Source organism: Heterodontus francisci, chromosome 13 (genome assembly GCF_036365525.1).
Source record: "Heterodontus francisci isolate sHetFra1 chromosome 13, sHetFra1.hap1, whole genome shotgun sequence".
Taxonomy (NCBI): domain Eukaryota; kingdom Metazoa; phylum Chordata; class Chondrichthyes; order Heterodontiformes; family Heterodontidae; genus Heterodontus; species Heterodontus francisci.
This window is the reverse complement of record NC_090383.1, coordinates 16,041,142-16,062,351: the sequence shown is the minus strand read 5'-3', so window position 1 is coordinate 16,062,351 and position 21,210 is coordinate 16,041,142. Positions and strand designations below refer to the sequence as shown.

General features: G+C 42.0%; 1 protein-coding gene across 10 annotated transcripts in view; it reads right to left on the bottom strand.

The window, feature by feature from the left end:
- Positions 1-21,210, bottom strand: part of ralgapa2 (Ral GTPase activating protein catalytic subunit alpha 2) — a 616,204-nt gene that overhangs the window by 362,784 nt on the left and 232,210 nt on the right. For all 10 annotated transcript variants that reach the window (XM_068044400.1, XM_068044396.1, XM_068044394.1 and 7 more), the window contains exons 15-16: positions 11,339-11,576; positions 10,744-10,911 (exon numbers count right to left, since the gene is read on the bottom strand). In XM_068044400.1, the coding sequence (XP_067900501.1) occupies positions 10,744-10,911; positions 11,339-11,576 (406 nt within the window). The remainder of the gene's footprint in view (positions 1-10,743; positions 10,912-11,338; positions 11,577-21,210) is intronic.

Below are 21,210 nucleotides of genomic sequence, written 5' to 3'. Positions count from 1 at the left end.
TTTACATAAGAAATGAAAAAGCCTGAACACTCCAACATGATGCATAATAGGTGGCAGTATCTGTTCAGATAAATTAGTTGCTTGCTCCTATTGTCACAATAACACACTCAATTTATATACTGATTACACCTCAAAACATCTAGTTAACGATGTTACTTGCATTTACAAGACATTGCCTTTAAATATTTTACCAAAGGATAGTGCAATGTGTTGTACAGTACAGTAGACAGGAAAGAACAAAAATCTTTAGTTATTTAACCATTACTGGCCAAAGTCAGGGGCATGCAACAAGTCTGAATTACAGGGCATAAAACTTCCAAAATTAAACGTCAGATATTTCAGCCAGTAAGTGTACTTTCTTCCGCCATGTTTTCAAATGGCATCTTCAATTATATAAACAAAGAAAAATAAAAATTGGCATTCAATCTGTGCCAGAATGCATATACAGAAGAACATATTACTCTGATTCTGATTGCATGGAAAATCCAATTAGGCAAGCTGTTCATCATAAAGGAAAGTGGAGGCAGCAAATGTCCATTTCATCTCACTTAAACACAGATGCAGCATATTTAAAAACAGCATTCATTATTAAAGACTTGTCCATCTGGCAAATCTATATGCCTTTTAACAACTAATTACATTAAATCACTGTAATAAAGATATTAAGCATAAAGAGCCTTGTCAAAAAGTTTGTAGTTGGTCATTATTTATTAAAAAAGACCCACACTGATTTAGAAATTTAGACTTAATTAAGAAAATGCTAAAGAAATGCAAAAATAACCTAGTGTGAAAGCTGAAGGGTTTATGAAAAACAAACATGCTAATCACACCAATTTGTTAACTGTCAATGGGGATATGTTTGTTTGCCAACAGCTTTGTAACCCTGCGTCAGCCAGCAATAGCACCTGAGATGGCGAATATGTACCATCTGCTTGCCTTTTATCTTTACGCTTCATTCTTTAAAAGGAAACCAAAAAAAAAGAAATCTACTGTTTCATCAAGTCCTATGGCTAATAATAAAAAAATCTCTATGGCCAGCAAGAGACACATTTCTCTAAGTCTGTATAGCACACAAAGGCGGACTTCTGTGGATAACTCCTTGTAAAAGAAATAATGACACATCACAGTAGAATGAAAAGAACCTTATGGTTAGTCCACTCTCCTGCAATTGACATCATTTCAAAACCCACAAAGCACATGCTATGCAAATCTGTGTATAGTGTGTGTTTCCACACTGGCCCTTTCACACAGTTCCTTTCAGGTCTGTGATTCAGCACCTTCATTCTCGTAGACACCAAGAGCCCGGCTTCTCAACAGAAATAAAATAGAGAATAGGCCAAGCAGCACTTAACTATATGTAGTGGGACAGTTATACAATGTCATTATATTATGGCAATTCAGTGAACGTCACAGAAACTTCAAGAGTAGACGTTAAACTTCAACCTTCTCCCATGTATGTACATAACATGCATTTATTTTATTTGATTGGCTATATTTTAAATATTCAATGTAATTTATGGTTTATACAGATGAGATCATTTATTTATTGAACTGTATAATTGAAATTACAAGTCTATTATAAAATGTTCTTTATAGCCTAAGTAAATTTTGCAAAGTCAACTTTACACAAAACACAAATGTTTAATTTGAAAAACAGATTAATTAAAAATCCTCATTTAAAAAAATCCTTGTGCGCATATACTAAAAAGATAGGAGGCTATTGTGTTTAAAAGCTGGTGGTTTGGAAGTGTTAAATATATAAACATATAACAACATTGAAAATTGTCATGGTCCTGTAGCTTTTTTTGGGAATATGCAGTGAGGACTTCAAGCAACATTGGAGTGTAAATTTGCAAGGACTCTAATTTTTTCCATTTTAAATGTTGTTTATATCTTCATAGTGTTTAAGAAATTAGTTTTTCTGATTAAACAGTTAATTTGTTGATTTAAAGACACCTGGTTTGGTTAGCCTCATTCGGGGGTTAATAGATGGTACAATTGGCTGGGTCTTTCTTTAATTTGGAAAGTTTTTAAATGATATGTTAAGCAATCTGTGGAGCAACAGGATTGAATTAACAGTGCGTTTCTCCCACCACAATCACAATCGCAAAGGATCAGTACTGCTTTAAGAACCAGCAAGCCTCCGGAGTTACCAAGTAGGTGCATTTTCGGTTGCTGTTGGATACAACCATTTGGAGACTGTGATTCAAAGGGTGCATTCTCGTTACCAAGGATACAGCCACTTGGAGTGAGTATCAAGTGATACATTTGTTACAATTCAAATTTGAACTGGCTTTTTAGTTGAAGACAGTTTGTTCTAACAGAACAGACAGACAGTTGTGACGTTAGCAACTGGAAAAAGAGCTCTCAACCATTTAAACTGAAGGAAGAGAATTTTAGTCTGTTTAATTATCTCTCAAAATTCTAAAAAACAGAGATTGCTGATAATTTAAACTAAAGGAAGGGAAGTTAGACTGTGACAATCTTTTATCCCTCAAAAACTCTAAAGTCAGATTGATTCTAATGAAAGCGTTCACAAGTTGTTAATTGTTGAAATCCATCATAGAAGGAGGAAGCATCACTTATGCTGGAGTTAGACTACGGACCGTTGTACTGTGGAAGAACCTTTTTTCCCCATCGGACGGCTGTGAGGACTTCAAGCAACATTGGAGTGTAAATTTTCAAGGACTCTAATATTTTTCCACTTTAAATGTTGTTTATATCTTCATAGTGTTTAAGAATTTAGTTTTTCTAATTAAACAGTTAATTTGTTGATTTAAAGACATCTGGTTTTGTTAGCCTCATTCAGGGGTTAATAGTTGGTACAATTTGGCCAGGTCTTTCTTTAATTTGGAAAGTTTTTAAATGATATGTTAAGCAATCTATGGAGCAACGGGATTGAATTAACAGTGCGTTTCTCCCACCACAATCACAATTGTATATTTTGATTGGGGGCTTTGACTGGAGCGGTCGGTCGTAACAAAATTTGATTCCTCTTAAGTGAATTCCCAATTGTAGTTTTTTTTTTAAAACTTTCAACAGTAAATTATAAATGAACAGAAATAAAGAATTCCAGCACCATTTACACACTGTAGGATATGGCTTACAGTATACTTATCTGCAATCCAGAAGTTTTTGACGTCAAATTGAAAATGAGGGGCTGAATTTTATGAGTGCACTGCAAATTGCGGCGACACACTCTGATTTCGGCGGTCTGTCCACGCGGATGCGCCATTGCTGAGCCCCCACGATATAAATAGAGGGGGAAAAGTGGCCGCACCTGCTGATGTAAAGGAGGCAGCCACTCCGTCCCAGGCAACAGCATCCGGCGCCGCTGCGCATGTGTGGCGCCATTTTTAAAGGGCTTCAGGCCCTTCACTCTCATTTACATGTTTAAAGGTGCCGTTTCCATAGGAAGTGCAGAAAATGTTAATTTATCCATGATTTCCCTCTCCCCCGACCCCCCACCCCGCCCAATGAGTTCTCATTAATAAATTGACATATCCCTGCAAAAAACTTTTGAAAAGGTCAAACTTTAACCCCTTCTCCACCTTCAGAACATTTGACCCTCAACCCCTTCCCACTATCCCCACAACCAAATGGAGTGATTTTCCCCACTTCCCACACCCCTCCCAACCTGAAGATTTCACTCCTCCCTCCTCCCCACCAGTGTCACACCTCGGACCTCCAAATGGAGTTCCGAAGGCACGGGAGTTCCAGCCAGCGGCCGTAATATCGGCTGCCAGGACAAGGTTGGTTAACTTGAATGATTTCAACATAATTCTAATATTGAAATGAAGGCCCCGCCGCTGAGCGGCAGGAGGGCTGCACAGAGGCCTCATCACCGCCGATAAAATGCGACAGGGCCTCCTCGGCATCAGGGGTCATGGTGGGCCACTCCCAGAAGAATTTTCCGGGCCCACCCACCCACCCCACCCCCACCCCGACCCCCAACGCTGGAGGGCTCATAAAATTCAGCCCAAATTACCTGAGGATACATTGATCCAAATTTCAAATCAAAAATTATGTGGGCAATCACTAATGACAGGAAAATGAACTTATGCAGTCACGCAAAAAAAGTGCATAATTAAAAAGGTATCTATAACTACATTAACATTTACTTTTGTAAAGATTTTGTAAAGAAGCATGTATGGCATAGTCATCGTGTTAAGGGCTTAGATGGAGTGGAGTTCTTAAAATGTATACAGGAGAACTTTTTAAGCTTAATATGTAGAGGATCCAACAAGGGAGGGTGCAGTGCTGGACCTATTTCTGGGGAATGAAGCCGGACAGGTGGTTGATGTGCTGGTGGGGGAGCATTGGAGCATTTTGGTGATCGCGACCATAACATGGTATAATTTAAGCTTGTTATGGAGAAAGAAATAGACAAGTTGCAAAAAAAGGTTTTGGATTGGGGGAGAGTGAATTTTAGTAAAATAAGGCAGGATCTGGCCAAGGTAGACTGGAAACAGTTACTTATTGGGAAATCCACAGAACAGCAGTGGGGGGCATTCAAAAAGGAAATGGGGAGGGTACAGACCCAACATGTTCCCTCTAGGGTAATAGGTAGGAGCAACAAGCCCAGAGAACCATGGATAACCAGAAACATTCAGGGCAGGATGAGAAGGAAAAGAGAAGCTTTTAGCAAATACAAGGGGAGCAAATCAATGGAAGCATTAGTGGAATACAGAAAGTGTAGGATGGAGCTTAAGAAAGCAATTAGGAGAGCAAAGAGGGGATATGAGAAAGCTCTGGCTGGTAAAAGTAGGGAAAATCCCAAGATATTCTATAAGTATATCAATGGGAAGAGGATAACCCAGGGAAAGAGTAGGACCCATTAGGGACCAAGGGGGAAATTTGTGGGTGGGGCCAGAGGACATTGGTAGGGTGTTGAATGAATACTTCACATTTGTCTTCACCCAAGAGAATGAGGATGCAGATATGGAACTTAGAGAGAGAGACTGTGAGGTTCTTGAGCAAATTGTCATCGGGAGTGACAAGGTATCGGAGGTTTTGGAAGGCTTAAAAGTGGACAAATCTCCATGTCCGGACGATTTGTGTCCCAGGATGCGAGGGTGGAGATTGCAGGGGCTCTGACCCTAATTTTTAATTCCTCTCTGGCCACAGGGGAGGTGCCAGAGGACTGGAGAACAGCTAATGTGGTCCCACTATTTAAGAAAGGTTGTAGAGATAAGCCAGGGAACTACAGACCAGTAAGTCTCACGTCAGTGGTAGGGAAACTATTGGAGAAAATTCTGACGGAGAGAATCTATCTCCACTTGGAGAGGCAAAATTTGATTAGGAATAGTCAGCATGGCTTTGTCAGAGGGAGGTCATGCCCAACAACTTTGATTGAATTTTTTGAGCATGTGACCAGGTGTGTAGATGAAGGTAGTGCAGTTGATGTAGTTTACATGGATTTCAGCAAAGCCTTTGACAAGGTCCCACATGGGAGACTTATCAAGAAAGCAAATGCACATGGGATACAAGGTAACTTGATAAGGTGGATTCAAAATTGGCTTAGCTGTAGAAGACAGAGAGTGATGACAGACAGTTGTTTTAGTGACTGAAAGCCAGTGTCCAGTGGCATACCACAGGGATCTGTGCTGGGTCCCCTATTGTTTGTCATTTATATAAACGACATAGATGACTATGTGGGGGGTAGGATCAGTAAGTTTGCGGATGACACAAAGGTTGGCCGAGTGGTTAACAGTGAGGTGGAGTGTTTTAGGTTACAGGAAGATATAGACGGGATGGTCAAATGGGCAGAAAAGTGGCAGATGGAATTTAACGCTGAAAGGGTTTCGGGTCAGTGACCCTTCTACCTGGACCCCTCCCCCTGGCCTCTTACCCGCTCTTGATCTTTTTATGACCCGAAACGTTAACTCTGCTTCTCTTTTCACAGATGCTGCCAGACCTGCTGAGTGGTTCCAGCATTTCTTGTTTTTATTTCAGATTTCCAGCATCTGCAGTATTTTGCTTTTATTTTAGAGGTCATGTTGGAGTTGTCCAGAACTTTGGTAAGGCCACAGCTGGAGTAGTGTGTGCAATTCTGGTCGCAACATTATAGGAAGGATGTGATTGTATTGGAGGGGGTGCAGAGGCGATTCACCAGGATGTTGCCTGGGATGGAACATTTTAGCTATGAAGAGAGGTTGGATAGCTTGGGTTGTTTTCACTGGAGCAAAGAAGACTGAGGGGTGATCGAGGTGTACAAGATTATGAGGGTCATGGACAGGGTGGATAGGGAGCAGCTGTTCCCCTTAGTTGAAGGGTCAGTTACGAGGGGTCACAAGTTTAAGGTGAGGGACGGGAGGTTTGAGGGGGACTTGAGGAAGAACATTTTTTTACCCAGAGGGTGGTGATGGTCTGCAATGCCCTGCCTGGGAGGGTGGTAGATGCAGGTTGCCTCACATCCTTTAAGAAGTACCTGGATGAGCACTTGGCACGTCATAACATTCAAGGCTATGGGCCAAGTGCTGGCAAATGGGATTAGGTAGACAGGTCAGGTGTTTTAATGCATTGGTGCAGACTTGATGGGCCGTAGGGCCTCTTCTGCACTGTATTATTCTGTGATTCTGTGAAAAGATTTGAAAGCAAGTTACAGAAAAGTAGGAAGTATATAAACTTTCTGGAAGTGTGGTGCCAGGGTGAGGGGCAAGATAACGGAAAAAAAAACAATAGGACAGTTGAAGAAATAACTTTTTAGGAGGCTATGAGGGCAAAGGGGGAAGCAGTAATACAAAATATTTCCTGAAGGCTGTTCTAGAGGACAGGGTGCTATGACCAAAACAGCAGCTTTTAATGGCGAGTTAGAGAGGGTATGGAACCAATAGTAATATAGAGTTGTTACGACCAAGTAAGAAAGAGGACTAGGGTTCCCTTTCAACGTTCATCTGGTCTTACTGTAACAGGGTTTTAACTTTTAAACACACAGTCTTTTTAACTCCCCCTTGGTGAATCCTTGTTCACCACTTTTCAATTATAAGGCAAATAAATCAGCACAAACAGACTTACATAGGTTTAAAGAAGAAAAGTTGAAATTTCTTAAACTTAAACTCTAATTCGGTTAACACCTACGGATACACGCCGTGCCCCACGCTGGCATGCATAAGCAATACACACATGCAAACAGAGACAGAAAAGAGAAGAAAAATAAAGGGGAAAGATTTGAGGCAAAATCTGAGGAGTTGTTGTTACGGTTCTTCGAACTCACTGTACAGTCCTTGATTGTAAATAGATCTTGCTTTTCATTGGTGCCCAGTATTCTTGTTAAACCTTATTCGCTGTAGGAGACTTTTCTCTCTTGAAGTTCATGTGTCTTCAGTGGATTCAGAGGCTTGTCAGAAAGAGATAGGAGCAGACAGGAAAGCGATCTTCTTAGTCCAGGGGCAAACAGCTTTCTGCCCAAACCGGTTTGTACAAATTCAAGCGAGCTCCCCCACCTTCAACGTCTGGTGATCAAAGGTCCATTGTGGGTTGAATGTCAGGGAATGGCTGCTTTGTCCTTCCAAACACCATCTGTTCATATGCAAATGTATTTTCCAGCCACGGCTTATCTGTCCAACAAGTCCCCCCCTCACTCCAGTAACAGTTTAAAATCAATGTTCATGACAAAATTGACGTGCCTCATTATTGGCAGGTGGGGGCCTAGCATGACAGAGTCAAAGGAATGGAAGCTGCAGAGTGGACATAAGGTTGGAGAAAATTACACAAATACGGTGAAATTAATGGTTAGGATTGCTGAGCTGCGAGAACTAGGTGTGAATGGAAATGCGGGAATGATGGAAATGCAGGACTTTTTCTGGTACAGGACCTGGACCACAATGTTCTGAATGAGTTGACGATCATGAGGGCTGGAAGCATAGAGAAAAGCAAGAAGCGCAACCCCATAGTGCTGAAACCATGTTGAGGACTCTGGCAGCAAGAAAATGAAATAGGTGCATAAGTGAGTATTGTCATGGTCCTGTAGTTTATTTTCGGAATATGCAGTTTGCCTTTAAGGCTTGTAAGGCATCAGTATTGCTTTAAGAGCCGACAAGCCTTAGGAGTTATAGGAAGGTGTATTTTCGGTTGCCGTTAGAAACAGCCATTTGGAGACTGCGCTTCAAAGGGTGCATTCTCGATACCATGGAAACAGCCACTGGGAGTGAGCCTGATGTTTCAATTCAGTTTGAACTGGCTTTTAGTGAGACAGTTTGTCCTAACAGAACACACTGACAAAGGACACAGAGACACAGCTGTGGTGTTCAGACACCTGAAAAAGAGCTCTCAACCATTTAAACTGAAGGAATAGGTATTTACTCTGTTTAATTATCATCTCTCAAAATTCTAAGGAAAAGTTAAGCCAAAACAGAGATCTCTGGTAATTTAAATTGAAGAAAGTGAAATTAGACTGTGACAATCTTTTATCCCTCAAAAACTCTAAAGTCAGATTGATTCTATCGAAAGGGTTCGTAAGTTGTTAATTGCTGAAATTCATCGCCGAAGAAGGAAGCATCACCTACTACTGAAGTTAAACTACTGACTGTTCTACGTGGAAGAACTTTTTCCCCATCGGACGGCTGCGAGGACTTTGAGCAACATCCTGTGAGGACTTCGAGCAACACTGGACTGTAAATTTGCAAGGACTCTAATTTTTTCTATTTTTAATGTTGTTTATATCTTCATAGTGTTTAAGAATTTAGTTCTTCTAATTAAAGAATTAATTTGTTGATTTAAAGACACCTGGCTTTGTAGCCTCATTCGGGGGTTAATAGATGGTACAATTTGGCTGGGTCTTTCTTTTATTTGGAAAGTTTTTAAATGATATGTTAGCCAATCTGTGGAATGACGGGATTGAATTAACAGTGCGTTGGTCCCACCACAATCAGAATCATATATTTTGATTGGGGGCTTTGACAGGAACGGTTGGTCATAGCAGTATATTTAGAAAATGGAAGAAGGTGGTCTTCATGACGGACCATAGGTGGGATAGAATGCACAATGTAGAAAGTTGAACAGAATGCTGAAGCTATACACCACCAGGTTCAGTCCAAACAAGCAACCAAAGCAGCTGATGAAGCATGCAGAAGAACACAAGTGCTGCACAGAATCATACAGCACAGAAGGATGCCAGCTTCTTGCAAGATCATCATAACTCTCTGTATAAAAAAAAGTTCTCATTTCCCCCTGGAGTTTTTGCAAATTATCTTAAATCTGTGTCCTGGTTACTGACCCTCCTGCAAGCAGAAATAATTGCTTCCTGTTTACAATATCAAAATCCTTCATATTTTTCAATACTTCTACGAAATCTTCTTTGCTCTAAAGAGGTCAATCCCAGCTTCTCTCGTCTCTCCACATAACTGAAGACTCTCATCCCTGGTACCATCTGGTAAAATCTCCTCTGCATTCTCTCCAAGGCCTTTATATCCTACCTAAAGTGTGGTGCCCAGAATTGAACATAATAATGTAGCTGAAGCCTAACCAGATTTAATCAAGATTTACTACAACTTCCTTGCTTTTGTACTCCATGCCTCTATTTATAAAGCCAAGGATCCTGTATGCTTTTTTTTTTAAAGCAGCCTTATCAACTTGTCCAAACACCTTCAAAGATTTGTTAATATGAGCCTCCAGGTCTCTCTTGCAGCAGCCACCCACCCATCCCTTTTAAAATTGTACCATTTAATTTATGTTGCCTCTCCGCATTTTTCCTTCCAAAGGCGTCACTTCTATGTATTAAATGATGGTTGGTTTTAAGTTTGAGCAGGAAGTTAACATTCACCCAGGACTTGATACTGGAAATTGACAAAATCCTGAAATTAGTGATGGTGCTGGAAAGAGTTGGGTATCACAAGTTTACACATGAAAACTGACCCTTCATTTGCAGATGTCAAAGAGGGAGCATGAGGCAGCATATATAATGAACAGAACAAGGATGCAGCCCTGCTGTACATCAGAGGTAACTACACTTGTATGGGAGAAGACATTTTGAGGAGATACATAGCCTCAGTGGGTTAAGTGGAAATGAAACTAGAAAAGTGCCGTTTCATGGATGTGAGCTATACAAGAGAGACATGAGAAGAGAATGAAGTGGCAGGATAATGAAGAGATTGAGGACAAAATTAGGACAGCAAGCAACAGCAGAGTCACAAAAGGCATAATTTGTGACTTTGAACAAGTTAATGCCTTGCTGCTGTGAGCTGGTCGGAAAGCCAGATTAGGGTGGTGGGAAACAATACTATGTAGTTGCGTGGTAACAATACATTCAATGACCTTGGAGCAAGAGGGCAGGCTAAAGATACAAGGTTAATTTACAAAGTCAGAGGAGTTGAGAATGGGCGTTTGAAGGAAAGGGGTGATGACAATAATGTTGAGAGGGATGGAAGCAAAAATGATGGAGAGGCTGACAATGAGAGTCAGTTTGGGGCCAAGCAGGGGGAGTTCAGGAGTAAGGAACTTGGTTGGAATGCAATCAAGGGAGGAACTAGTGGCTTCATGGAGGAAGAGGGTCCAATGAGAACTTAGTGAAGATGGCAAAAAGACTACAGATTAGTAAGGAGCAGAGAAGATGCAGTGGAGGCCAGCATATGGGTCTTGATTTTGAAAACAAACAAAAATTCACACATCCAGAATTAGAGATGATGACCAATCCATAATTCTCAAAATAGTTAATGCAAAACATGACATCTCACTACAAAAATACTTTGCATCTTTCAAAAACTTTTGCAGTTCATGAATAATTTAGTCCTTCAGCAAGCTTACCTGTTGCTTTCTGACGAACAATATTTCTGGCCTTTTCAACTCCTGGGGCACCAGAGGTAGTAGCGCTTCTAAATCGCATATGTTCTTGTGTGCCATCAGTGTGACTTCTCCAACTTAGAGAAAAGGACCTACCTACTCCAGTTACCTTACTAAGATCTTGATTTATACCTTGAAAGTTAATGATGCATAAAATATATTAGGTTGAGTCCTACATATTGTTAATTCATTCAACAAAATGTTGATAATATATAAACATGGCATTCTGGCTAAATTTAGCACAAATTGTTTATAATGCACTGAACCGTGAATTTTGAATATTCATAACATTACAGCTAATAATTATCAAATTATACTTTTTAACCTCAATTTTCTACCACATTTTGGATTGGCTGGGTGGGACAGAAGCAAGTACAGCAAACCCCCATTTTGTATGGTCTGCTGCCAGACGCTTTGTCCTCCCATTGCAATTCAAGGATATCAGAAACATGCTTTAATTGTGACAACGCGATAGCATACCGATGGTGGTAACTGAGCCACATTTCCTCTATCTCCCAAAAGCACAAGCACCCAAATAACCCATAAACAAGTTTTTCACCTCTTCCTCTTTGCTTCTTTTCCTTTTGCTCACTCAGCTTATCCAGTGGTAAATCATTCATATCCAGACTGTACACACATCTTGCCAACACCACAGTAAGAGAATCCATAATTTTTGCCCATTCAGTAATCAGTTCATTCCAGGTAGTGAGAGAAGACAGCACAGACAGTAGCTCATCCCATAGTTCTCGTGAGATATACACATTTAAATTAGCCCGGATCCAAGCGACTATGAGAGTCTACAAAAAAGAAAAATATTCAAGATTTATGATGATAGTGTGATGCCTGCTATTTAATTTTATGTAATCAAATCTTTAAAAGAATGACAAGAGGCACAGGACAACATAAGGCTAAGAAATGATAATGTGCACTACCATAACAGGGTTTAACTTTAACCACAATTGCACCCAAAGTAGAACATTGCAACCCAATGACTAAAATAGACTAAAAGCAAAATACTGCGGATGCTGGAAATCTGAAACAAAAACAAGAAATGCTGGAATCACTCAGCAGGTCTGGCAGCATCTGTGGAAAGAGAAGCAGAGTTAACGTTTCGGGTCAGTGACCCTTCTTCGGAAATAGACTACTTCAGTGCAAATGGCAATTAACATGGAAAATTCTAAATTAGGTGCAAGAAAGAGCTAATAGCAAGCTACACAAATCCACTGCTCATTTACTTTAGGTAGTATTTTATTGTGTGATGCTTGCTATTTAATTTTATTACAAATATTGACATGTCAGTTACCTCAATTTAAGTTCTATTTAGTACTAAATTGACTGCCCTCCTTCACATATCACAGTGAAGCAAAACATTTCAGTCTTTTTACATTTACTAGTTGGGTCAACATTTTCAGGGTGCTGTCATACTACATGTATTGTCTGAGATTCTTGGGCATGCCCATGTTAGTCGGATAAACACCAGATACTCAAATTTCCCTTCTGCTGGCATTGCAGATCATAATGAATGAATGCCAGTAACAATCAATTGTGTGACATCTCCATTAACTCAACACTACATCTACTTCCTATGATATTCACAATCCTTTAGATCTTAACCATTTTAATATGGTGGTATCAGTACTACATACAATTTCTTTTAAATAATCTATTATGAATGGAGGACTGCTGCAATGTCTCTATAACCTTGCCCTACAAAGTTTCCAAAAATCACAACATAAAATGATTGTTCTTATGTCCAGCAAAGACAAGATGAATAATGTACTTGCTTCATATAGCCAGTCACCATCTCATCATCCTACACACCTTGACAACTTTATAAAGGCATAATTTACCTTTCGATAAATATAAAACAGGTACATGAATGAAAACCAGCAAAGGCAGAAGATAAAAGCCAATTTAAAAAAGACTGAAAAAGTTCTGCAAGAATTGCAAAATAAATATGGAATATGCTCCAAATACAATGCATATGCTGCAATACGAAGAAATTTACAATACGTTATGCACGCATGATCTTTGTTGAAATCTCCAGAAAACATTATACAATGTTCAGTTAAAAAAGAATTCACCAATATAAAAAAAGTGTAACAAAATGGCAAGCAAAGTGGACTGCAAAAAATTTAAATTTGCAGCGAAAGCACTGGAATTCTTCAGAGAAAATCTCTCATGCCCTGGGCATCTTTATCCCCCAGTCGTCTGATGTGTGCTGCTCTAGACTTAAATTTAGACAGACTGCAGTTATATTACAAAGTTTGTGCACAGCAGAAGAAATATGAAATCCTGCACTGGAGGGAACATTCACTTTCAACTCAATGCCTCTTTTGTGTTGAAATGAAGCAGAAACCACTTTGCACGAAGTGGTCGTAGTCCCAGAGAGATACAGCACTGAAACAGGCCCTTCGGGCCACCGGGTCTGTGCCGACCAACAACCACCCATTTATACTAATCCTACATTAATTCCAATAATTAATTAAAGGAATTAATTCCATATTCCCTACCACATCCCCACCTTCCCTCAATTCTCCTACCACCTACCTATACTAAGGTAAATTGGCCATTGTAAATTGCCCATCAACCTGCTGTGGGAGGAAACCGGAGAACCCGGCGGAAACCCACACGGTCACAGGGAGAACTTGTAAACTCCACATAGGCAGTACCCAGAACTGAACCCGGGTCGCTGGAGCTGTGAGGCTGCGGTGCTAACCACTGCACCACTCATCAAAGGCTAACTTAAAAATGGCTGCTGCTTTGCCAAATGTTAGTTCAGTTCTTAAGACTGAATGCCTACCAAGTATGTTAACTACTTACTTAGTAGTTACAAAACTGCCATTATAGGCCTTCAGACAATTTTCAGAATTTTGGCAATACACTATTAAACAGCAAAATTATGACCAGTGTCAGAAAGTAATTTCTGTACCAATTTCATTTTCACTGTTGCAGCAAAAACTCAAATTAGAAGCAACTTAATGTCAACCTTTTCGTCAACATATTGCATTTGAAAAATTCTGTTGTATGTTTGAGTGTGGCTTTATCAACTTAAGCAACAGCTGGTAAAGGAACGTATACTTCAGCTGAAGCCTCCACTTGCTTTTGGGATATCATTATGTATATTGTTGCATAATTGAATTGTTACACTGCAAGCCTACAATATAGTGGTGCCCATTTATAATGTATTTTCACATTATATATAGTGGAAATATTGTATCAATATGTACTTAATATATAACAAAATAAAGCAATACTTTTGTTACGATGGAATTGTTTGCCTATAAAGAAGACCTGTGGTAATCGTCCACTGCATTAGCAGTCATGCAACTCAAAGATCAATGGAACTAAACACAAAATCTATAAGTGAATAAGTTTTTTTTATAAATTACTCACTTTAAAAATATTCACTGCTTTCAGCTATAGGAAACAGAAATTTGGAATCTTCAATAAGTTTGAAAAGGAGCCAAACTCACAATCTAAAGCAGAGATTGTAACTCATTACATTTTTAGTTGTCTTGCATGCTTTTCTCCTGTTTAGCACCAAATAAATTTCCCCTAAGCTTCCACAAACTCAAGTGTAATTTTATGCCACAATATCTAGTAATGTGGCATTGCCCTGTAACCAAAGAAAACTCCTTGTTCTTGTAATTGCTTCGTGGAGCGGGCACAAGTCTTTTTGTCATAGAGTCACATACGGCACAGAAGGAGGCCATTCGGCTGATCGAGTCCTTCCTGGCTCTCCACAGAGCTATGTAGTCAGTCCTGCTCCCCAGCTCGATCCCTGTAGCCTGCAAGTCTATTTCTTTCAGGTGGCCATCCAACTTCCTCTTGAAATCATTGATCATCTTCGCTTCCACCATCCTTCTGGGCAGCGAGTTACAAGTCAATACCACCTACTGTGTAAAAAAGTGCTTCCTCATATTCCCACTGCATCTTTTGCTCAAAACTTTCAATCCATGCTCCATAATCCTTGGACCATTTATTCACGGGAAGAGCTCTTCCTTGTCTAACTTATCTAAGCCTGTCATAATCTTGTGCACTTCCATTAAATCTCCCCTCAACCTTCTTTGCTCTAAGGAGAACAAACCCAGCTTTTTCAACCAAACCTTGTAACTAAAATTCTCCATCCCTGGAGCCTTTCTGGCAAATCTCCTCTGTACCCTCTCAAGGACCCTCACATCTTTCCTGAAGTGTGGCGAACAGAACTGGATGCAATATTCCAGTTGGGGCCTAAACAGAGCTTTATAAAGATTCAGCATAACGTCCCTGCTTTTGTACTCAATGGGCTGGATTTTATGTGACCGCCGCCGAGTGCAGCGATGGCCGGAAAAGATGGCGGCCTGCATGCACGGCTTTCACTCCACGGAGCCGCCGCAATCTTAAATGGGGCAGCTCATTAACATGCCTGCGCGGACATCCCCCCCCCACTCCCCAGAGGGGCCGGGCGAGCCGTCCCCGATAACAACGTCTGGCGCCACTGTGCAGGCACCGGCGCCATTTGTAATCGGCTTAGAGCCCTAAATGACAGTTTGAAATCTTAAAGGCAAATTGGATTTAAAAGTGTAACACATCATTAAATAAATCTTTCCACACCCTCTCCCAACCCCCCCCCCCCACAAATAGCCTTTCATTTAATTCCTTACCCACTCACCGACCCCAAAATACTTAGCTTGACTATGTGACCTTCCCCCCTCCCCCTAAAGTTCATAAACTCTAACCCAACCCCTTCCCACCATCCCCCCAACCAATCCAACGAGTTTGACCCCGCTGCCCCCACACAAAGAAAATTACCTCCTCCCCCCTCCCCACAGGTGTCGCACCTCACTCCCCCAGATGGGGCTTCGAAGGCGTGGCAGTGCTGGCCACCAGAATGAAAATCACTGCGGCTCATCAGGAGGCGACGGGAACTTCATTAATGAAGGTGTTAATTTATTTTAATATTTAAATTGAAGTCCCATTGCAAGTGGCAGGGGGGGGCCGCTGCCAAGATCGGGATGGGCCTTGCTGGTGTTGAGGTCGGTGGCGGGCCTCATCCGGAGCAATCTTCATGTCCTCCCCCTGCCCCGCCATGGATCCCAACGCGAGACCCCCAAAAATTCAGCCCAATGTCTCTATTTACGAACCCAAGATCCCATATGCTTTACTAATCACTTTCTCAATATGTCCTCCCACCTTCAAAGATCAATGCACATGCACCCCAGGTCCCTCTGTTCCTGCACATTCTTGAGAACTGTGCCATTAAGTATATATTGCCTTTCCCTATTCCTTCTGCCAAAATGCATCACCTCACATTTGTCAGTATTAAATTCCATCTACCACCTCTCTGCCCATTCTACTAGTCTAAGTATGCCCTGTTGCAGGTGGTTCATATCATGCTCACTGTTTGCCGCACCTCCTTTGTGTTTGCAAACAATATGCGATTTATTGAAGTAATAAATGGTAGCCCAAAATCAACATTGCAGATTTCATAGGAATACAAAACTTAACTATACCTTCTCGGATATAATGTCAGCAAGTAAGGGGCCAAGAACAGAAGCTGGATGGTCAGCATTTTAGTGGGAATGAGGTCAAGGGAGTAGATGGGTCTCATAAGTAAAGTGAGCTCCACAAGGCAAAATGTAAGATGTGTTACGAAAGTGCCTCTGTTTTGTTAAATATATTTTTTGAGGATTCATTTTTGAAAGATTGAAGAAATGTTAAACTTTCATGTAAATGCCACTAGACTTTTAAAAACAGTCCCTGGAAATGTTTTTTTTAAAAGGGGCGTTGAGAGGTTTTGTGAAGAAAACAAGCCTTTCCTGGAAACCACCTGACTTCCAGCAGCAACAAGAAGCCTTTCTGGTAAACCACCTGACTTCCAGCTCAGTAAACAATGGAGAACTTTGGACACCTGGAGAAGTTGTTTACAAAGAAGTGACAGGTCAAGATTGATGGAGGTCAAACGGTTGACCTCCTGTTGTCAGTTTCGCTTTTGAATTGTTTTGAGCTGGGGTTGAGAGAGCTTCCAAGGAGTGAAGAGAATTCCCAAGGAAGAGAAGATCACAACCCAGCTCAGCTTTCCAGCACCTCTCTAAAAGACCCTGAGAAGTCCACTGTGTCAACTCATCTCCTGTCTTTGAAGAAAAGCCTGCTAAATTAATTCTCAACACCGCCTGAAAAGAACTGTTCTACAAGATCCCAGTGACTCTCCTAGTGACCCATCTAGCTGTACTAGGAGGCCAGACTGTATGCCAGTTTTGCAACACAACACATCCCATCTGCTGTTTCTTCAAGAATGAGCAAGTACTCAGCCCATTTTTTTGTCTGTAAGAGCTCTAAAACCAAAATTCCTTTTATTTTTCCAGTTAAACGATGTATATATCTGCGTGTGAGTGTGAGGGGCTAAGGTAAAAGGAGAACCTTAATATTTCAATCTGTATATTTATACTTTACTTCATTACTGGTTAAGACTTGTTTTATAATAAACTGATGATTTTGCTGTTTATTAAAGAAACCTGGTTGGTGTGTTTTATTCTGGAATAAAAATAGAGTCTATGATTGACCAATTTAAATATATCTTGTGACCTATGCAGAAGTGGAACTAGAACAAACAATGCACTCCTCCCGCCTCGGTCATAACAGATGGGACAGACAGATGGGTGTTCAGGGCTATTTTAGGAGTAAATTTGGGAAAGGTTTGGTCTGGCTGACAGTAGGATCAGAGAGCAGTGGCAAAGGAACTGAATGGATGGTCTGTAGCTTGGTAACAAAGACTACCATAAGTTCCTCATACTTGTTACAGATAAGGGTGTAGGGGGCAATGAAGAGAGGTTTAAAGACCCATGCCAATTCCGGAGTGCTGTTACAATACAAAAGTTTCTGATTAGAACTTTGTTAATTTCCCTGGAGTGCATTTCCCAATTAAAGGTGCTGTATGGATACTTCTTGTCATCAGTGATGGGCAGCTGGGAATTTTCGATTCTCGAGGATGATCCTAGATTAGTGGGCTTTGCAGAGGAAACAGAGGTCTGTTTGGTGTGATTCAGATAGATCTGGTGATGGATGGCTAAGTCAGTTATGTACCAAATACATTCAAGTCTATGCTCCATGAACTTGAGAGAGCAAAAATGGGGACTGTATGAGGGGGAACAACCGGAAGGGAGATAGTGAAAATTTTGATGGAGCAAGATGTAATTTAGTAATAAGGGTCATAACTAACAAGGCAGGTAGAGGGAAGTATAGCCAGAGCTGAGGCTTCAGTAAAGGGTAAGCTGTCATGACTTGCCAGTCAATTTGCAGTCAAATCCGGGATGACAATGCAATAATCCACAATGAGGTTGTAATGACAAGGCCTCGTTTGAAACTGAACAGAATTCTTCCCTCATGAAATGAAACTTATGGAGGCAAGAATTTAGCGTGAAATTCAATAATAGCCTTAGCAGTACAGTGTATTATCTCCCAAGACAGACCTGTTTCTCACTTAGAATCTCACACATAACAAGTTATTACAAAAATTGCCAAGATAAAACTTATGATAAACAGAAGTTCAAATAACATTTTGGAAAACAAGTGAACGGAAATTACAATTTGAACATCATACAAATTTAGTAATGTCTAATTGGAATACTTATTAAAATGCTATTTTAAGAGAATTGAGGGGCACAAAAAAAACCCTAGATATTATCAACCATCTATCTGCTGTCAAATTACTTGATTTGGAAGCGATCAAGAATCATCATCTTTTAAAACCCAATACCTGCTCATGCCAAACTAAGAAAAAAAACTCAGCAGAGGCAATTTAAAAAAACAAAGTGACTCCTGACAACGCAGTGGCCCACTGACATCAGAGTGCTCCAAGCTGCGCACATGCACAGCTACATCTTACCAGGACTAAGTGGCACTTCATCATGCAGCATCAACATATCAGCACCTGGTCCATCTTCGCACATGCACAATAAAGCGTCATCGGGTATCCAACCCCCCACTCGGCTGGAGGAAGCAGCTGGATGGGAGACTTTGAGGCTGGAGCTCTCCTGCCTTGGCAACTCGCTCCAGGCCTCGACGCTTCCTCCCCTCAGCCACTCGCTGCTCCACACCCCCCCCCACTCCCCCTTACTGCCCTGGCCGATTGTTCCCCGCTTGCGCCACCCCACTTGCTCCCGCTTCCCCCCCACTACCTTCCAGTTGCTTGCTCTAGGCCATGCCGCTTCCCTCCTCTCAGCCACTCGCTCCTACTTCACCCTTTGCGGCCCGTCTTGCTTCCTCGGGCAGCGCGTGGAGAACCATCATACATGGGAGCGAGTGGCTGAAAGGAGGGAAATGGCACGGCCAAGAGCTAGAGGCTAGAGAAGGGGGTGGGGAGCAAGCGGAGAGCGGGGTGGCACAAGCGGGGAACAATCAGCCAGGGAAATAATGGGGAGCAGCGAGGTCTGGAGCGAGCGGCTGAGGGGGAGAAAGCGAGTTGCTGAGGGGGCGAGGGGGGGGGGGGGGAAAAGAGTGGCCAGTGTGACGGGAGCTAGTAGCTGCGTTCGGGTGAAATCAGTCCTGGTCAGTCATATAAATGAATCACAACAACCAATTGGCAGCAAATTTTATACTCTGCCCCATTTTCTTCTCCATCAATTGGGGTGCCAAATCACTATCTTCCAATGGAAATTCATCATTAAATTCCTTTTGTATTTAATAGTGTTACTGGAATATTAAATGGATCGGAGGATTACAGTCAGTATCCTATAACTTCTTTTGGGCCTCCTTATCTCGAGAGACAATGGATACGCGCCTGGAGGTGGTCAGTGGTTTGTGAAGCAGCGCCTGGAGTGGCTATAAAGGCCAATACTGGAGTGACAGGCTCTTCCACAGGTGCTGCAGAGAAATTTGTTTGTTGGGGCTGTTGCACAGTTGGCTCTCCCCTTGCGCCTCTGTCTTTTTTCCTGCCAACTACTAAGTCTCTTCGACTCGCCACAATTTAGCCCTGTCTTTATGGCTGCCCGCCAGCTCTGGCGAATGCTGGCAACTGACTCCCACGACTTGTGATCAATGTCACACGATTTCATGTCGCGTTTGCAGACGTCTTTATAACGGAGACATGGACGGCCGGTGGGTCTGATACCAGTGGCGAGCTCGCTGTACAATGTGTCTTTGGGGATCCTGCCATCTTCCATGCGGCTCACATGGCCAAGCCATCTCAAGCGCCGCTGACTCAGTAGTGTGTATAAGCTGGGGATGTTGGCCGCTTCAAGGACTTCTGTGTTGGAGATATAGTCCTGCCACCTGATGCCAAGTATTCTCCGAAGGCAGCGAAGATGGAATGAATTGAGACGTCGCTCTTGGCTGGCATACGTTGTCCAGGCCTCGCTGCCGTAGAGCAAGGTACTGAGGACACAGGCCTGATACACTCGGACTTTTGTGTTCCGTGTCAGTGCGCCATTTTCCCACACTCTCTTGGCCAGTCTGAACATAGCAGTGGAAGCCTTACCCATGCGCTTGTTGATTTCTGCATCTAGAGACAGGTTACTGGTGATAGTTGAGCCTAGGTAGGTGAACTCTTGAACCACTTCCAGAGCGTGGTCGCCAATATTGATGGATGGAGCATTTCTGACATCCTGCCCCATGATGTTCGTTTTCTTGAGGCTGATGGTTAGGCCAAATTCATTGCAGGCAGACGCAAACCTGTCGATGAGACTCTGCAGGCATTCTTCAGTGTGAGATGTTAAAGCAGCATCGTCAGCAAAGAGGAGTTCTCTGATGAGGACTTTCCGTACTTTGGACTTCGCTCTTAGACGGGCAAGGTTGAACAACCTGCCCCCTGATCTTGTGTGGAGGAAAATTCCTTCTTCAGAGGATTTGAACGCATGTGAAAGCAGCAGGGAGAAGAAAATCCCAAAAAGTGTGGGTGCGAGAACACAGCCCTGTTTCACACCACTCAGGATAGGAAAGGGCTCTGATGAGGAGCCACCATGTTGAATTGTGCCTTTCATATTGTCATGGAATGAGGTGATGATACTTAGTAGCTTTGGTGGACATCCGATCTTTTCTAGTAGTCTGAAGAGACCACGTCTGCTGACGAGGTCAAAGGCTTTGGTGAGATCAATGAAAGCAATGTAGAGGGGCATCTGTTGTTCACGGCATTTCTCCTGTATCTGACGAAGGGAGAACAGCATGTCAATAGTCGATCTCTCTGCACGAAAGCCACACTGTGCCTCAGGGTAGACGCGCTCGGCCAGCTTCTGGAGCCTGTTCAGAGCGACTCGAGCAAAGACTTTCCCCACTATGCTGAGCAGGGAGATTCCACGGTAGTTGTTGCAGTCACCGCGGTCACCTTTGTTTTTATAGAGGGTGATGATATTGGCATCGCGCATGTCCTGTGGTACTGCTCCCTCGTCCCAGCACAGGCATAGCAGTTCATGTAGTGCTGAGAGTATAGCAGGCTTGGCACTCTTGATTATTTCA